The sequence below is a fragment of the Canis lupus genome, chromosome 5 (genome assembly GCF_048164855.1).
Source record: "Canis lupus baileyi chromosome 5, mCanLup2.hap1, whole genome shotgun sequence".
In the NCBI taxonomy this organism is placed as follows: domain Eukaryota; kingdom Metazoa; phylum Chordata; class Mammalia; order Carnivora; family Canidae; genus Canis; species Canis lupus.
Genome location: NC_132842.1, coordinates 41382709 through 41400047, shown reverse-complemented (window position 1 = coordinate 41400047; position 17339 = coordinate 41382709). Strand labels below are relative to the sequence as shown.

At 38.4% G+C, this 17339-nt stretch overlaps 1 protein-coding gene across 4 annotated transcripts in view; it reads right to left on the bottom strand.

Annotated features, from left to right (window-relative positions):
* Positions 1 to 13120: 13120 nt before the first annotated feature.
* Positions 13121 to 17339, bottom strand: part of RBM27 (RNA binding motif protein 27) — a 74052-nt gene continuing 69833 nt past the window's right edge. For all 4 annotated transcript variants that reach the window (XM_072826355.1, XM_072826357.1, XM_072826356.1 and 1 more), the window contains one exon: positions 13121 to 16424. In XM_072826355.1, the coding sequence (XP_072682456.1) occupies positions 16341 to 16424 (84 nt within the window). In that variant the 3' untranslated portion in view covers positions 13121 to 16340. The remainder of the gene's footprint in view (positions 16425 to 17339) is intronic.

Below are 17339 nucleotides of genomic sequence, written 5' to 3'. Positions count from 1 at the left end.
TGATGCACGTTGGATTTTGTCATAGGAGGAAACCTAACTATTAATTAGGCTAATGGTCTGAGGAAAGCATTTCACTGAGCTGTTTGTCTCGGAACCTCTATTTTTATTTTCTGCCCATTAATTTAAACAGATGACCCAAAGAGCATGTGTATTAATAAATAGCGAGGGAAGAGACTGGAGCTGATCTGGGGCAAGCCTTGCACCGTATCGTATGTGTATGAACTTAGATGAATGCCCCACGAGGGGGGATCTGGGCTGTTTGTATTAGGAGGCGGGCAGACAAGTGCGGGGGGCCAGGAAATCCTTCTGTTTCAGGTTTGCCGTCATACTTTTTAAATATGTCAGTACCATGATTACTACTCACTCTAAACTGGGGGGAAAAGTCAGGTTTGTGTGAAAGTTAGAGAACCAGATAGCAGAACAGGCACCTGGTGATGGTAGGTGCTTAGCAAACAAAGGGCATGTGTTGCATCTCATTAAAAGAGGTTGTTATACTATATGTTGGCAAATCGAACTCCAATAAAAAAAATACAAAAAAAAAAAAAAAGATGTTTCCTTTCCTTGCCACTGAGGGACTCAGATGTTGTATTTCCCCCTCCAAAGTAAATGGCCTATTTTCAAAATAAGCAGAGTCCTCGCTCCTTGTACCTACTTTTAATTCAAGAAATATATCTAACGGTAGTCTAACAAGAATCAGTTTCAGAAGAAATTAATGAGGAACATCCATTAATTATTTATGCTCTGAAACAGTAGGTCTGCTAATGTTTCTGCTAATCACCAAAGCTAAACAGATGTATCTTCATAAAGGCAACCTTGAAGAATAGAGTAAGAGGTGCAAATAGGAGAAATATGTCCACGGACAGGGGTGGCAGGAAGCAACAGAAGTGCAGGCACTGCCCCAGAGACTGTATTTGCTTATGTGACAAGGCACAGGAAATGCGTCATAGCAGGTTCTGCTTACGTTTTGTGATGTTTAAGCATTCTATGAAGCAGTGAGAACAGGAGTTGGAAGTATGGGTGGAGGACGAAAAGAATGAGACCAGTGCTCTTTGAAACAGCTTCGAAAGCTGCCCCTGAGGGATGCCTAGGTGGCTCAGGGGTTGAGTACCTGCCTTCCGCGCAGGGTGTGATCCCAGGGTCCCGGGATCAAGTTCCGCATCAGGCTCCCTGCAGGGAGCCTGCTTCTCCCTCTGCCTGTGTCTTTGCCTCTCTCTGTGTGTGTCTCATGAATAAATAAATAAAATCTTTAAAGAAGAAAGAAAGAGAAAAGCAAGCAAGCAAGCAAGCTGCCCCCTTTCAGTAAGTGTTCCCAAAGCAGCTTCTTCTGTGGCAAGGCTGCAAATGCTGAAATCGTCATGTACAAATCTGGATGATTCAAACCTTCGTTTTTGCTTTCACACTGATTTGGACAGAATGAAATGTGTCGGTTCCTTTTCTGAGTTGCAAAAGTTGTGTTAAAGGAGCCCTCTACAGTACAGGGTGGGAGCTAAAGTTGTGTCATTTCTTTTTCTTTTCTTTTATTCTAAAAAAGATTTTATTTATTTATTTGAGAGAGAGAGCATAAGTGGGGGGACGAGCAGATGAAGAGGGACAAGCAGACTCCCCACTGAGCAGAGACCCTCCCCGACTTGGGGCTTGATCCCAGGACCCCAAGATCATGACCTGAGCCAAAGGCAGATGCCTAACCGACTGAGCCACCCAGGCGCCCCAAGTGGGGCCACTTCTGAGAGTTGGCCCATCTGGATTGAAAGCTTGGCCTTCTGCTCACTAGCTTTGTACTGGGGGCAAGTGATCTCTGAGCACCTGCCTGGCAACTTGGGATGGTAAGAGGACTTACCACAAGGGTGTAAAATGAGCTCTTCGGACAACCCAAAATATATGCTCAGTTTTTGTGAGTTATTATCTATTGTTATTACTTATTGTAATTATCTTCAAGACAGCTTTAGTGTCAATATATGGGTATGTCTAGTGGGTATTTCACACAGAATTTGCATTCTGCACAGCCACAGCTTTCGTGATAGTGAAAGGTTCCACCTTGCCTTCTCACTCACATCGTCTGTCATGACGATTTTTCATGGTCCTTTGGGAACAGAATTTGGGGAACAAAATGAGGGCCACAGGAGACTGGAGTGCTAACCTTGCGCTTTCTCTGGGGCTCCTCTTCCCAACTAAGAGCTTCCCGTCTAAGCTGGAGATGGAGGATTAGCTCCTTTGGAAGGCACTGGCAATACTTAGACCCCCCCCACTTTGGGAAGGTCATCTCTGTCCTGTTGACTCACATGTCATCAACATATGGAGGGATCCTAGGAAGCATCTTCATGCTGCATGCAGAACCCCCTGGGGAAGTTTTAAAAACATATATGCATATCTACATAGGTATGTAGTTATATTGAGTGCATACTGTGTAAGCACAAGTGTTCATGTGTTGTGTGTGTGGCACATGCATGTGTGATGTGTGTAAATGCATGCGTGTGTGGTGAGTGCGTGTCCACTCCAGCCCTTCTCTAGGATGGCTGGATCAGCCTCGTTGGTGCTGGGGCCTGATAACCTGTATTTTCTGAAGGTCACTACTTACCAAAGTCTGGTGCATGGTCGGATTTTGGAGCTACTACTACTCAAAGGCAGGGATTCTCTACGTGCTGTGTCACAGCACATTTGCGTGTCTCACATCGTTTGCTGTGATTTATAGAGCATCAATATTTACAAAAGATCCACTGTCATGAATCGGGGTGGCTGTGTGCTAATCCCCAGACTCGGACACCTCCCTCACCCTCGTGCTCTAACACTTCCTCGGGTGGAGAGAGGAGTCTCATCTCTGCTGGAGTCCTAGTGAGCGAGGCCACCAATGGGCCATTGTTAGTTCATGCGGTTGAAATAATGCTTTACTTACCAGGAAAAAGCGGGGGTGGGGGGGTGGGGGGGTGGGGCGGGGGAGAGCTATTTCAGCAGCAGGCACAGGGCGCTCCTGAGAGTGCACTGCTCGGGGTTTATGCATTACCCACCAACTGGGCCTGCAAAACGCCTGTCTCACCTCTCCACCGAGAACCTGGCACCCGCATGGGTCCACTGTCCTTCCACCGGTGACCTCTTTTGGTGCCTATGAGTGGTTTTTGAACATTTTCCACTCTGTGTCTAGTCAGTTGGGATGGCTCCAGCCGAGGACCTGCAAGAGACTCTAGAAAAGTCATGACACCAGACGAAACAACAGATTCCCCCTCCTGCTCTCCACACCCCCACCCCACCCCGTGCATACTCCCTTAGCATCAATGACCCCTGGCCAGTTATTAGGTTGTGAAATTAAAATAGAAATGCCACAAAGAGAGGAGAGCCTATTACCTAAAAGCGAGCTCTCTGGAAGTAGCTCATTAGCTCATTAGTCCAAGTGTGGGGGAAACGGGCAGGGGCCGGGCCATGTGTGCATGCCACTAGCTGTTCTAACAAAATCAAACCCAACGGGCAGCCACAGCTTTCTGTGTCACTTCTATGTTTTATTAAACAACACAACCTGTCAGGCCGTGTAACTGGCACTGCTCCCTGTACACAGCCCAGCTGACTTCAAAGAGCCATTCAGGTGTATGGCAACAGTGCATTGAGGTCTCTCTACCTGCAGGTCACGTTTCTGGTTCCCTCTCCACACACTTCTAAACCCAAAGGACATGCTTATTCGCTGTGTGGTCTGTAAAAGTACATAAACTCTCACAGAGCAGAATGCGATTAATCCAATAAAATCTTAAAAAAAAAAAAAAAAAAAAAAAGGATGCCTGGGTGGCTCAGTGGCTGAGCCTCTGCCTTCGGCTCAGGGCGTGATCTTGGGGTCCCGGGATCGGGTCCTGCATCGGGCTCCCTGCGTGGAGCCTGCTTCTCCCTCTGCCTGTGTCTCTGTGCCTCTCTCTCTGTGTCTCTCATGAATAAATAAATAAAATCTTTAAAAAAAGAAAGTTTTAAAAATCCAGTTGTATGGGGCGGGGAAGGGCAAAGATGTTTCCTCTGTGTTTATCATATAATTTAATATACTCCTAAAACACATGGGCAGATGACACTCAGTTGTTCTCGATGTAATGCGATAAATAAGTTCTTCAAAAATTCTCCAACTTGCTTTTCAGAGAGTGACAGTAGCAAATGACCTTTTCTTACAGGAAAGCTCAAAACCTTCACGTCATCTGGGATCCCAGGGTGTAGAGTACCATCACATCATAAAGGTTTGCACGATTACATAATCCTTAGGTTTGCTGCCTAAAAAAAAAAAAAAAAGCACCTTGTTGGTTATAAGACAGGCTCATTCCTTTCCCTGCAAGTGCTTGTTCTCTTGGGTTACAGCGTAGTGTTGGGACGGAATCCACAGATAACATTCATGGCCCGTGGAAGAGCCTCCCTCACCTGATGTTCCAGAGCTAGTCCGGATAGAACTGCTATCAAATATTTTATACCTGCTGTCCTGTTTTGATTTTAAATTTGAAGTGCAGCTTCGCCTCTGGCTCCTGGTAGTCACATTAAGTTAATCATTCCAACAATAAGAAAGAATAAGACAGAAAACAAAAGAGAGGGACTCCCGTGAATTAAGCACACTACCCCTGGTGCCCCACAACCTCCTTTTTCCCTAAAGTGAAATACTTTACTACAGGAAATGGGTTTAAAAAAAGAAAAAAATCTTGCCGTTTTATGAATAGAGAGATGATGTCCTGAGGAAGTGTAAAATAGAGATATAAAAACAGTCTCAGAGAAGAAAAAGTCTCCCCCTGGTTAATGGTGTGGTAGGTTAGACGTGAGGAGGGGAAGCAAGCAAGGGGAAGACTCCATCCTTTCCAGACAAAATGTGTCTGTGTATTTTCCAGTTGAGTGTTTAAAACATGTTTATCTTCCAGAATGCTCAATAAATCAATACATTTGCTTAAATGGTTACAAGAGAAACTACTAAAATAAGAAATGTTTAATAGTCTTAATAACATGACTCTTTTCAGAGCATATCACCTGAAGGATAATTTTATGAAGAGGTGAGGAAAATGATAGCTTGCTTTTAAATAGCTTTCTGCTTTTTACCCAGAAACATAAAATCCATGAACAATTTGTGCAGTGATTTCACATCCTTTGTCCTAATGATGCATCTATTCAACAGCTAATTCATGTGTCCCCCAACTAGACTCCACACGCAAAATAGTTTCATCAACTTTTCTGTTCTAACTGGAAGCCTCCGGGCTTACCCGAGAGCATAATTCATTGACTACCTTTATACACGCAGGTATATACACTGTACAGAAAAGTGAGAGCAAGAAAAAAAATCTCATTTTATGTAACTAAGAAATTCATACCAAAGGATTTATCAGGCTGCAGCAAATTGTGTGGCAAACAGCACAACACCCCATGAGGGTGATTCTGAAGTATGTCTTTTAAATCCCCAGGCTTGAGACTCTGGAGTGATACTTCTGCTTCTCTGTGATACGCTGGCACTAGACCAAAAAATATTTTCTCCCTTCAGGGGAGACTGGTAGAGGGATCCTAGCCAGGAAAGCGAGCCCCTTTAGTCTTCTGCACAAGTGACTTGGATGCCTGTAGAGACAGACTATTTGACTCAGTTCATGGCTATGGCTACAAGGAACGTGCATTCACAACAGCTAAGTCATGAGAAAAATGTCATTACCTGGAGTCCAGTTGTCTTTATCTAGTTGATTAATGTGACATATTACGGAAATATAAAAGTGCAAACTCGGGTATGAAGTATTCTCTTGTCTCGACATTGTTAAACACATTTGTTTAGGCAATCTCATAAGATTTAATAGCCAAAGTAGGACATTCAATGGTAGTTGAAAATAACTCCATTTGGACAATTTGATGAAGCTTCGAAGATGTGCTAATAGTGGTTTACATTTCACAAAGTACTTTCAGAGGTTTTTATCTCATTTAATGTTCATTGCGATCCTGTGAACATTAAATGGGTACTGAGAGTAAAATGCCCATTTTATATGAGTAAGTTGAGCATTTAATTAATCCTAGCTTGCATGGGTAGCAGGAACTGGGATGTAAACACAGTATCAAGCAACAGTTGAAAGCCTCACTTTGAAGTTGGATATAATGTGACTTTAAATCTTGGCTTTGCTTTGAGACTATGGGTGACACAGCCTATCTGTGGCTCAATTTTCCTTTGTAGAAAAAGAGAAAAATTAGAGTATACCTCCTAGCATTGTTGAAAGGACTGAGAACATTTGAAGACATGCAGCTCAGCGAGTCACATGAGGAACACTGAAATGGTGGCCAGCATTATGACCCTAAGGCTGGGGCTCTCTTGGCCACTGTAGGGTGAGGAATGCCCCAGTTGTGGGAGATGAGGAGCCTGCCTCAGACCTGTGGGTCCTCAGGGTTCTTGCTTGTCATCTCTCTTCACACAGGAAACACTGACAGTAAAAATACTACACACGAGGTGCCTGGCTGGCTCAGCTGGGGGGTATGTGACTCTTGATCCTGGGGCTGTAAGTTTGAGCCCCATGTCGGGTATAGAGATTACTTAAAAATAAAATCTTTTTTTTTTTTTTTTTTAGGTAATACACAAAAAAATTGTACCATGCTTAAAGAAACCAAAAATCAACATTTTAAAAGTAGTTCAAGGACACCTGGGTGGCTCAGTTGGTTGAGTGTCTGCCTTCAGTTCAGGTCATGATTCTGGGGTCCTGGGCTCGAGCCCCGAGTCAGGATCTCTGCTCAGTGAGAAGCCTGCTTCTCCTTCTCTCTCTGCCCATCTCCTGCTCATGTGCTTCCTCTCTCTGTCAAATAAATAAACTTTTTAAAAAAATAAAATTTTAAATAATTAAAAAATAATTCATAGAAAATACATCAGAAGTAATAAGTCTCCACGACTCTTTTTCCAAGTTTACCATCATTTCTTAGTGCCATTAAAATGGACTGTGGTGAAATGAAATAACAATGAACTAAATAAAAAGCAGTGATAGATTGTTATGATCTGCCCTGGTTCTTCTAGTCATTTACTCAGTGGTTATCACGGAGCTTCTGTGTGCAGAATATGTCACCCTGTCTGAACTAACGTGTTTTCTTATTTATGGTATGCACACACACAAGTTCATCACGTTTCTGGGCAAGAATGCTCAAGGAGTTCCTATTAAAATGTTGAACAGAACCAAAACTTGTACGTTTCTATTTTAAGAGTGCAAATTCTCTTTGAAGTCTAACTTGTGTAGGCCACCAACAAAGAAAAACAAATGAAACCATCTACTGACACCAGTTCTGTCACCCAAAGTCTATGAAGTAAAAAAATCCCTGCCAGTGATGGTCACTGAAACACCGAAATAAATGAAAACGCAATCTTCCTGGGTTGCAAGACAGGAGATGCAAAATATGCCATGTGCTGTCTTTACAGACAATGTTCGAAGTCTTCTGAACATGTCATAATGTACCAGTTAGGGTTTTTTCTTCCCTAGATATGGTCATTTCTGAGAAACTGATAGGTGCCTACAAGTCACAAATAGATTTCCAAAACCACGAACGACTCAGCACAGAAATTTGCTATAAAAAAATCCTTACATAAATATGTCTTCGCTTAAAGCAGATTTTAATCATTTACTTCAATCTTTAAAGGCTTGTCTTTAGCTTAATCTGATTTACCAGTATTAGTCACCAAAAATACAAAACTAAGAGTGCACGAAACTTCCTTGACATTACTTGGGGCCTCAGGAGACTGCACAGCAACATTCTATTGAGATAACTTCAAATAACGTTCACATGAGCGACTAAAGTGCAGAAATGTATAATTTATTAGGATTTAAATAAATCACAGGGAGAAAAGTGCCTTAAAGTCATTGGTAGAAGATTTTCAAAAAATAAAAAAATTATAATTCTAAGATTTTAAGTTCTCTGTATAAAATTCTTACCCATCTTTGATGTTTGAAAGCAAAACATGTTGATGATGCTTTAAAAACAGCACACCTTTTTTAGCATTTAATGACAATGAAGTATATGTTAATGACAGAATCCACTTTTTAGGGGTAAACACCTAAAAATATGTACTGTTACCAGCAGAGTGTTATGATCACTGTCTTTCTTGTCTCAGCCATTTCCCTGAGATAGTTGTTATGGTTGGGAAATATTCCCAATGGCTACTAAATATGTCAAGAATAAAAATCTTTTTTCTGTTGAATCTAGTAGAACATGAATAGAACATGCCTAGTTTCTTCATAGACTGTCAAGGGCAAGAAAAAGTCCCCTTTCTCCCAAGGGTGCTTACATCTGCTTTTTTTTTTTTTTCCAGGTGACAATTACCACTATACTATTTGTAGTCAATAAACATTTCATAGTTGCCAAAATAGCTAAAATTAGAAATTCCCCAAGGATCTAGAATAACATTACTAAAATAAGAAATCCAAACATGTAAAAAAAAATCAAATAACTCTATAAACAATAGAACAATGACATGAGCATCAGTTTTATTCACTGAGAATATATTTTTTTTAAATCTATGGCATAAACATAACTATAAAGGAACACTGCTATTCTCAGCACTTTCTGCCTAGAAAATTCAGTATACTATATGAAAACATCATTAAATTAAAGCATGTAAACTTATTTATGTACAACATGATTTTTTTAATGCCAAGGTTAAAAGGAAGAAGGCACCAGAAATATTGAAAAACACAAAGAATCAAGGTAGAAATACTGCAAGATTATCATAATCCAGTTTGCCATGGGGAAAATATTTAAGATAAAATTGAAAATAAAATAAACATAGGTTATGATATAGCCAAATTAGTGTGAAATGTATCAAATTGGCTTGCTGTACATTATGGAGGTCACAGAAAATTACTTTAAAATGTTTCCTCACAAATTAGCATGTATAAACACTGTTCTCCATGGTTTCCAATATGCTACCTAAAAACACAGTGCAGTTCCCCAAGGGAGCTTGGCTCCAATCCAAAGTAGATGAGATAGATGGAGCCAGAATGGCAGTGTTTGACAGACACTGATAAAAAAAGCCAGTGACATTCTACAGACTTGCAATATTCCATTTTATGAGAAGCAGCAGAGCACAGAGGTTAAGAGGATGAGCTCTGGAGTCAGACTGGTGTTCAAATCCTAAACCCACCACAAAAGGCTGGAAGCCACTTAATCTCTCCAAAACTTTCAAAGCTGAACAAAAGATTGGAGCATTTTCCTCAAAAGGGCAGCTGAAAGCAAAAATGTAGGCAAACTTCTGAGCCATTTCCTGGTACACAGTCTGCTCACTACACGCCAGGTATTATTTTTAAAAGTGAAGAGTTTAAGAATATCACCCAGTTTATTTGAAAACATTTACTTGGTACCATTGGTATTACAGAAAAATCTGGCTTTATTGCTTAAGGAAACCCATAAGGAATGAACAGAGACACAAGAGAATAAAAATACCAAAATGTACAAATAACTTACACTTGCATGATTAGTACTGATTTCATTACTTTGCAGGCTTAATGGCTTTTCTTCTGTGGCTTTCTGAAGATAACAGTAATATTCTCATCAACATGTTCCCAATCTTTCTCTTTACATTTGAGAAATTGAAAAAGCTCAGGCACATAAAGATACAAAAGATACACTTGCCCCAAATTAAGAAAAGTGGCATGGAGTGGGTATTTTTTTATACAGGGGTTTAGCAATACCTATCAGAAACCCACAGGGCAATACGTTTGAAAGGATAAAATTTAATGGCATAATGTTGGAATATGCACAATGTTCTCACAGAGGTAGCATACTTGATTTGCTTTCAATAGTTGAGAGCTAAGGTAAATCCACATGTCAAATAAAATTCAAAGCCAAGTAATTTTTATTGATTCACAGCTACTAAGTAGTTGCAGTTGTATGGACTTCACAGGCAGGCCCCTCCCTTTTTTTAAATAAATAATGTCTGCAAAATGACTTGAATTTTGTAAAAAGTAGCACCAATATAACAGAATTCCACTCCCTTCCCAGGATAAATAATGATAAAAATATATCACTGTAGGTAGACTTTTTAAAAAAGTCTTCTCACATTTGTCTATTTAAAAAATTGAAAACTATAGGGGAAACTGGGTGGTTCAGTTAAGCATCTGACTCTCAGTTCAAATCATGACTTCAGGGTTGTGAGATCAAGCTCTGCATCAGGCTCCATGCTCAGCAAGGAGTCTGCTTGAGTTTCTTGTTCCTGCCCCTGCTCATGGGCATGTGTGCTCTCTAAAGTAAAATAACTTTATTTTAAAATTGAAAACTATAAAACACCTTCATGTTCAAGAGCATCCACTAATCAGTAAAGATGTCAATGTATACATTATTTCCACCTTTGGAAAGGCCAATGGTCAACAGCACATTCCACACTACTTTTCCAAGCAAAACACAAAGGATAAAATGTTATCATTTTATATTTAATAGTAGTAATAATGTGACAGCAAAGGAGAGAGTGGTTTAATATTTCAATTCACCCTGCAATTCAAAAGGCTACTGTTTTCCAAACTGCAGTTCCAAAAGCCAAATTTTGGCTGTTGACAAGAATTGGGTGCTGACAAGAATTTTTAATAGAATAAAAAAATACCAGGCGCATACTGGATAGTAAGGGTACATATTGTTCGGTAAATTTTTCTTTCGTGTGTGTGTGTGTGTGTGTGTGTGTGTGTGTGTGAGCGCGCGCGCACTCACACACACACACACACAAGGTCACAATGCAAAATGTTTTTCACTGGGAGTTGCTGTGAAGGATTTTCACTGCTCTAAGGCCAACCACAGTTTGCCATCTGGAGCCCCCTACAGGCTCTATATGTTAAAAACCTCAACCCAACAATAAATAATCCTTTTGTTCAGAAACTAGGACTCAAGTTCGTAGAGGAACAGGTATTTAACATACATAAATAGGCAGTTTTTATGATCCAAAAACATAAACTGAACGTATGCACAGCCTCATTCCTGAAGCCAAATCAAGAAACCAGATGAATTTATCAAGGTCTGTATTAGCCCTTAGTATCTAATTTCATTTAACATCAGGAAAATATATATCCGTATTTTGCAGTAATAGCTGCCTGAGGGCAAACCAAGAGAAGGAAGCACAAGAACTTCAGAAAACTATTGACCGACATCCACTTTTATGAAATTTTCACAAAGCAGTGTTAAGAAAATCAACAGAAACATGGCTAGGGTCACTGAAAGGCTTGTTTTCATGCTTCTACACCCCAAAAAAGGATTGAGTAAAGAAAAATTTTGAAGTATCAAGTCTAGGGGCAGCCCTGGTGGCCCAGCAGTTTAGCACCGCCTTCAGCCCAGGGTGTGATCCTGGAAACCCAGGATGGAGTCCCACGTCGAGCTCCCTGCATGGAACCTGCTTCACCCTCTGCCTGTGTCTCTGCCTCTCTCTCTCTCTATCATGAATAAAATCTTAAAAAAGAAAATATCAAGTCTATATTAAATAGACTCTATTATTTTAAAAACTAATGGATCATTATACCACGGTAGTGGAACTCTATGAATTGGTTGGAAAACTGAAGTGCTGTTGGAAACACAGGCCCATTTTCATTGAAAACAAGCTAATAGAGTATTAAATTAAGGCCTTCTTCCCTTGCTCCTTTCATTAAAGATAAAATAAAAAAATAACAGCACAGTTTATCATGTTTAATCACCATCATCACAAAAAAAAAAATTGCAGATGCTCAAGAGTAGGCTCAAACTACAAATACTTTGCAAACAATCATCAAACACTATTCTGACCTTAATTTCAACTGTATCAAGTCACCTGTATCAGAATGCTAGGATGGTTTAGTTAACCTAAGGTTGAATGCAGAATCAGGTTAAGAGGCCAAATGGTAGATGATCCTGTAGAAAGGAGATCACTTGGCAGTAAGATCAATATAGCACAAATGGTGATTCAAAACACAAGCAATAGCACTACCGCGGGGTTTTTTTTTTGGCTCTTTGTTAGCCCCTCACATAGATATTTGAGACTAAAACTGAAAAAAAAAAAAAGTGCCCTGCCAACATTGTTTGGCTCATGTATTTAGAGCAATCCTGACTCTCATCTAAAATGATCCCACATGTTGACAATCACACCTTGAGTTTCCAGTAACATAATTAGATCCAGGCTTGACAGTACACTGGAACTTGTGATTCAAAATTTATCCTTGGCTTTAGAAAATTGACATTTTCAAAATCAGTAAAATAAATAAATAAATAAATAAATAAATAAATAAATAAATAAATAAAAATAAAATCACATAAAACCAGTAATTTGCCAATGAGAGCTCCACTGTAGCAAAATATTTGCCTTGTTACCATTAAACAGATATAACTCCGTTTAGAAGTATGCTTGGCCCCCTCCAAACATCCAGGAACTAATTTATTATAAGCATGATGTAGGTTATTCAAAACAAATGGTCACGCAGACCTTGCCATTTACTTAATTCATAAAATACAGATAAAATTTATTTGAAAATAATGAAAATGGAATTCTTCCCATTTTTTAGTATTTTCCCAGAGAAGCTGAGATTTAAAGAATTCTTCATAGACAATGCCTAATGATTTGAAAGGGAATTTTATAATGATAAGAAAAGCAATTTTTAAAATGAGAAAATAAGTCCAAGTGATAGACCTCCTTTTCTCATCAACATCCAGTCATCAGGGTTATTAAACATCGCTTCCTTCGCCTGTTATTCCTTACAAAAATACTCATCACAATTAGGGCTGCCCTATCTTTAGGTCTTCTCTTTAAGGTGTTCTTTCCCTTTTCTCTATTCGACTTAAGGAAAATATCCCTCCTATTCATTGGTAGTCATACTGAATAATCTCGAGGTAACATTAAGTAGTTGTTTTCATAAAATTGTTTGTGCTTTTGTATTTGGGACACCAAGACCCATCCACGTACAAAATATGGCTATCCAAGGTTACTTACAGCTAACGCTTCAATACCTTTCTCATTCATTTTTAAGACCGCCTTGTTCATTACATCTTCCTGAATTCATTGAATTTTGAATAGCCAAGACTTTGGTACCCAAATTCACATTGAGTGCATTCTCTCATGTACGTGAAACCCAACATGAGCACACAGGCATCATATCCACTGCTCACTCGTTCTCACATACAAACAAGCATACACACACATTTTCTTTCTTTCCAGAACAAGCCAGAATTACAGCTCTTTTGGTGATTGTTAGAATTTTTGGAATGGTTCATAAATTTTCCAATTTTAAATTTGTAATACTTTTATCTTTTTTCTTTTCTTTTTTTTTTCCAATTGTGAACCATTCCATATTGCATCTTTATTGCAAAAGTCAACATGCTTCTTAGAAATTCAGATTGTAATCGGTAAAACAAACATTACAGATATGAATTTAAATGTATAAACAGTTAGAAATTCAACAATATCTCCTATTATACTATTACACAAGTTCACAATTTTGTAAAAACTATAATACAGGCATACTATACATCAAGAGGAACCACTATTCCTTTTCACATGATTTTTTTCTTCTTTTTGAAATAATGATCCATCACCACGGACCTACCTTAACAAGACTGTTTCCCAATTTACCATCTTAGCTGGTAACAATGTCTTCCCGATAAACATGAAGAAAGTGAAGGAAACTGCATTCCCTAGAGTTACCTTATTAAGCCTGGGTAGCAATCCACTAGCCAACCAGACTAAGCTAGTAGCCAGACCGGACCGGTGGCTGTTATTGCTCATCAGCTTCTTAGATGTCATACTCATTAAAAAGAACAAAATTTGCCTCAGAAGGAGTATGTTATTTCTCTAAGGGAAGATGCCAGGAAAACAAGTCATGGTAGTTACCCCCTTTAAAGAGAAATTCTAAAGCTTGGGGATTTGAGGGTGGGGGTAAAAAAATCCTAAAGGAAAAAAATTATATACATTCAACAGTTTTATGCTAACCTTAACCAAATTTTCTAGTATTATATTTAACCTCTTTTTGGAATTCACTTTGGAGAATCAAACATGTTATAGAAATCTTAGGACATTTTAAAATTATTTTAGTCCAATTTTAAGGTGTATTGAAAACTGTATTTTATAGAAAGGGCCTCAATCTTCCTGGAAACAGTGTCTGTCTATTCTTTCCTTGAACACCCTTTTCTTTCATCCTCTCTCCCCCAGTAACTAAAAAGTCAAATAAATCTTCCTCTCTCTCTCTATACGGAGAGTAATATGATGTCAATTTTGAAGTTAAAAAATCATATGAAAAGGAATCTCATTCTGAACTGTCTACTGAAAATTTTCTCTTACAGCTCCATTAATTTACTGTAATTTTCAGTTTCCAAATACAAAAATACAACAATTCTTATTGAAATCTATACGCTGGTAGTTTTAGTACACAAAAAAACCAAACAAATTATTTACAAAATTATACAGTTTAAGAAAAAACTTTGTACAAAAAATATATAAATCCTTTGTTCCCTCTATCACGTTTAAACTGTCAGGACTCAAAATATTCACCACAATGAATCTTTCAAAATATATACCGACTGAGCCACAGACATCAAAATTTCATTAGAGATGATGGAGGAAGGAGCAAGATTGCTTATTCTGGGTACCCCCTTGTAAGGTTTTCCTTCTTTTATGAGCTTATTTTAGCTTCAGTGTTATCAGAAATATAATAATAACCTAGAAAAAGGAAGTCCTTATTATTGTGAAGGGAGAATTACATGAACTTAAAAATGATCCTGGTTTGATACATCATTCCAGGAAAATAAGTGGAAGAGAAAAAAGATAATCAGAACGTGGGATTTAACTTCTTACAGCTAAGTAAATCTAGAGTCCTGATGGTTTTAGGTTTCTTAGCGAACAGTTTCTATTTTGAGAAACAGCCTTTACCTCAGGAAACAAAATCCTTGACATAGTGATCACCAAGAACCTTCTGAAGCCAACAGGAAGTTTCAAATTTTCACACCACACATATATAAAAACATAGATGTGTATATCCTTGAAAAAGTGACATCCTATGTACATTAATCATTTTATTTTCCCAGGGGTCAATACAGTGTAGTGTTGCTCCTCTGCTTTTCCATCTAACATTCAGAACACAAGGACATAAATTTACATATATATTTTACTTAACAGATACTCTACTCTATACAGTGTACAGTAAAAATGCACACAGTGAAGGAAACTGCCTATTGAAGGATGCATATGTTTATGGATAGCAACAAGCTACAAAATTATGAAAATATAAAGTCATCTGATCAAAGTCAAGTTATGACTCCCATTTATTACTAGCATCCCATCCCCATTCCCCTACCCCACCCAACCCCACTCCCACCCTATCCCCAGTCACCTCACCATCATGGTTTAAATTTAGGAAAAGAATTTCAGACACTTTTTAACCCTTTTTATATAACTATTAACTAAACTGAAGCGTCAAAAAGAAAAAAGAAAAGCTGGTGACTCTCTCTTCCCCGCAAACCTTCCATTATTCTCATCAAAACATCACTTATTTATCAAGGTGCTGGTTTAAACTTTTTATTGGGGACTGACTTTTGGAGGGCCAAAAGAATCCTTTATCTCAGCAGTGGGTAAGTTGGGGCTATTAATAAAAAGGCAGGAGTAAGTGGGGACAAGAAGAAGGGGCAAGAGGTGAAAGCCTTTTACATTGAAAATATTTTTAAAGAGGACCAACTGAACCAATACTCACTAATTTCAAAGCAAACTAAGGATCAGTAGCATTAAGTCCAGGACAGTTAATATAATGACAGAATGGAAACACCATGGAGCTAGCTACCATTGCCTTATAGAATTTAAGAATACAGAGTTTGTTATGATTTACACTAAAATAGTCCTTGTACTGCACATAAACACCCCACCCCCCATCAAAAATTTAGATTGAATACAAACTGGGCTCCTCCACTGTAAAAAAAATTAAAATAAATTTACTTTTCTTCTTCCAAGACAAGTCTTGAAAGCAAAAGGGTATTTTAATTACAAACATCTCCTTCTGTCTGGCGGACCCATTCATAATAGCTGAGAGTTAAGAGATTCCAGGCGATTTTGACATTTAATGAAATTTTATCAGCAGATTATAATCCAAAATAAAATTTCTGAACACCCTGTCATTTACATCATAATCCAACACCAATAGCAACAAAACAGGTGGTGTGGAAAGTAAGGCTCTAGAGATTATCCGTATCATTCCTGTGGATCTTCACAACTGTGTAAAAGTCACTAGGCCTTTGGTGCTTTAATATCATGAACAGTTATGAGATGTGTTTAAATAGCAAACTTGCTGTCCTTAAACCTACTGTGTGGAAAAGAAAAATAAAAAAAATTTTTGGCTCATTGACTTCTTTAAATAATTTTAAAAAGTTGTTCTTCTAAACAATATTCCTAAAAACTATACAGCTCGCATCAGATTTCATCTTCGCCATGAACGAGATTCATATTCATCTTCATCTTCATCATCATCATCATGCAAAAACAAATCTGAGGTTTCTGTTTCCTAAAGAAAGAGAGAGTAAAATCTGCTTAGTGGTATAAGAAAGGTAAGTTATTAGGCAAAAAGGACAAATAGATTAGTATACAAAACCCAGGCTGAATTTACAAGTGATGTACTCAGAGAGTATCCTTCAGGACAAAAACACCCATAAAAGTTTTTTAATATACATATTCTCCTCCTCTTGCTAATTTCACTAGTTTTAATAGATTTCCATTCTAATATCATCAGGAAAATAAAGAAAATAATATATGAATGTTTAGTAGGAAAAATGAAAAAAATCTATGAAATGTTTTTGATAAAATCAGTTTATTAATAAAATTAAATACATTTAAATTCATTTTATTCCATTAACTTAAAAAGAAGGAAAATAAATGATCAAGTTCCTAAACCTTTCTTTCAATAACCAATTATCTATGATGGAGAACATACCAATTTCCCAATGATGCCAAAATTTCCATCCTTATATACTAACATCTTTTATTTATTTTTTAAAATTTTATTTATTTATTCATGAGAGACAGACAGAGAGAGAGAGAGGGAGAAGCAAGCTCCATGCAGGGAGCCTGACATGGGACTTGATCCCCGGTCTCCAGGATCATGCCCTGGGCTGAAGGCGGCGCTAAACCACTGAGCCACCGGGGCTGCCCTTTTTAACATTTTTTAAAGCCAAAATTACAATGAATCAAGAAAACTCACAATGTTCGCTACGTGCCCATTTAAATAAACAAATTAGAAATAGGAGTGAAGGGCAGCCCAGGTGGCTCAGCAGTTTAGTGCCGCCTTTGGCCCAGAGCATGATCCTGGAGAGCCTGGAAGAGTCCCACATCAGGCTCCCTGCACAGAGCCTGCTTCTCTCTCTGCCTGTGTCTCTGCCTCTCTCTCTCTGTCTCTCTCATGAATAAATAAAATCTTAAAAAA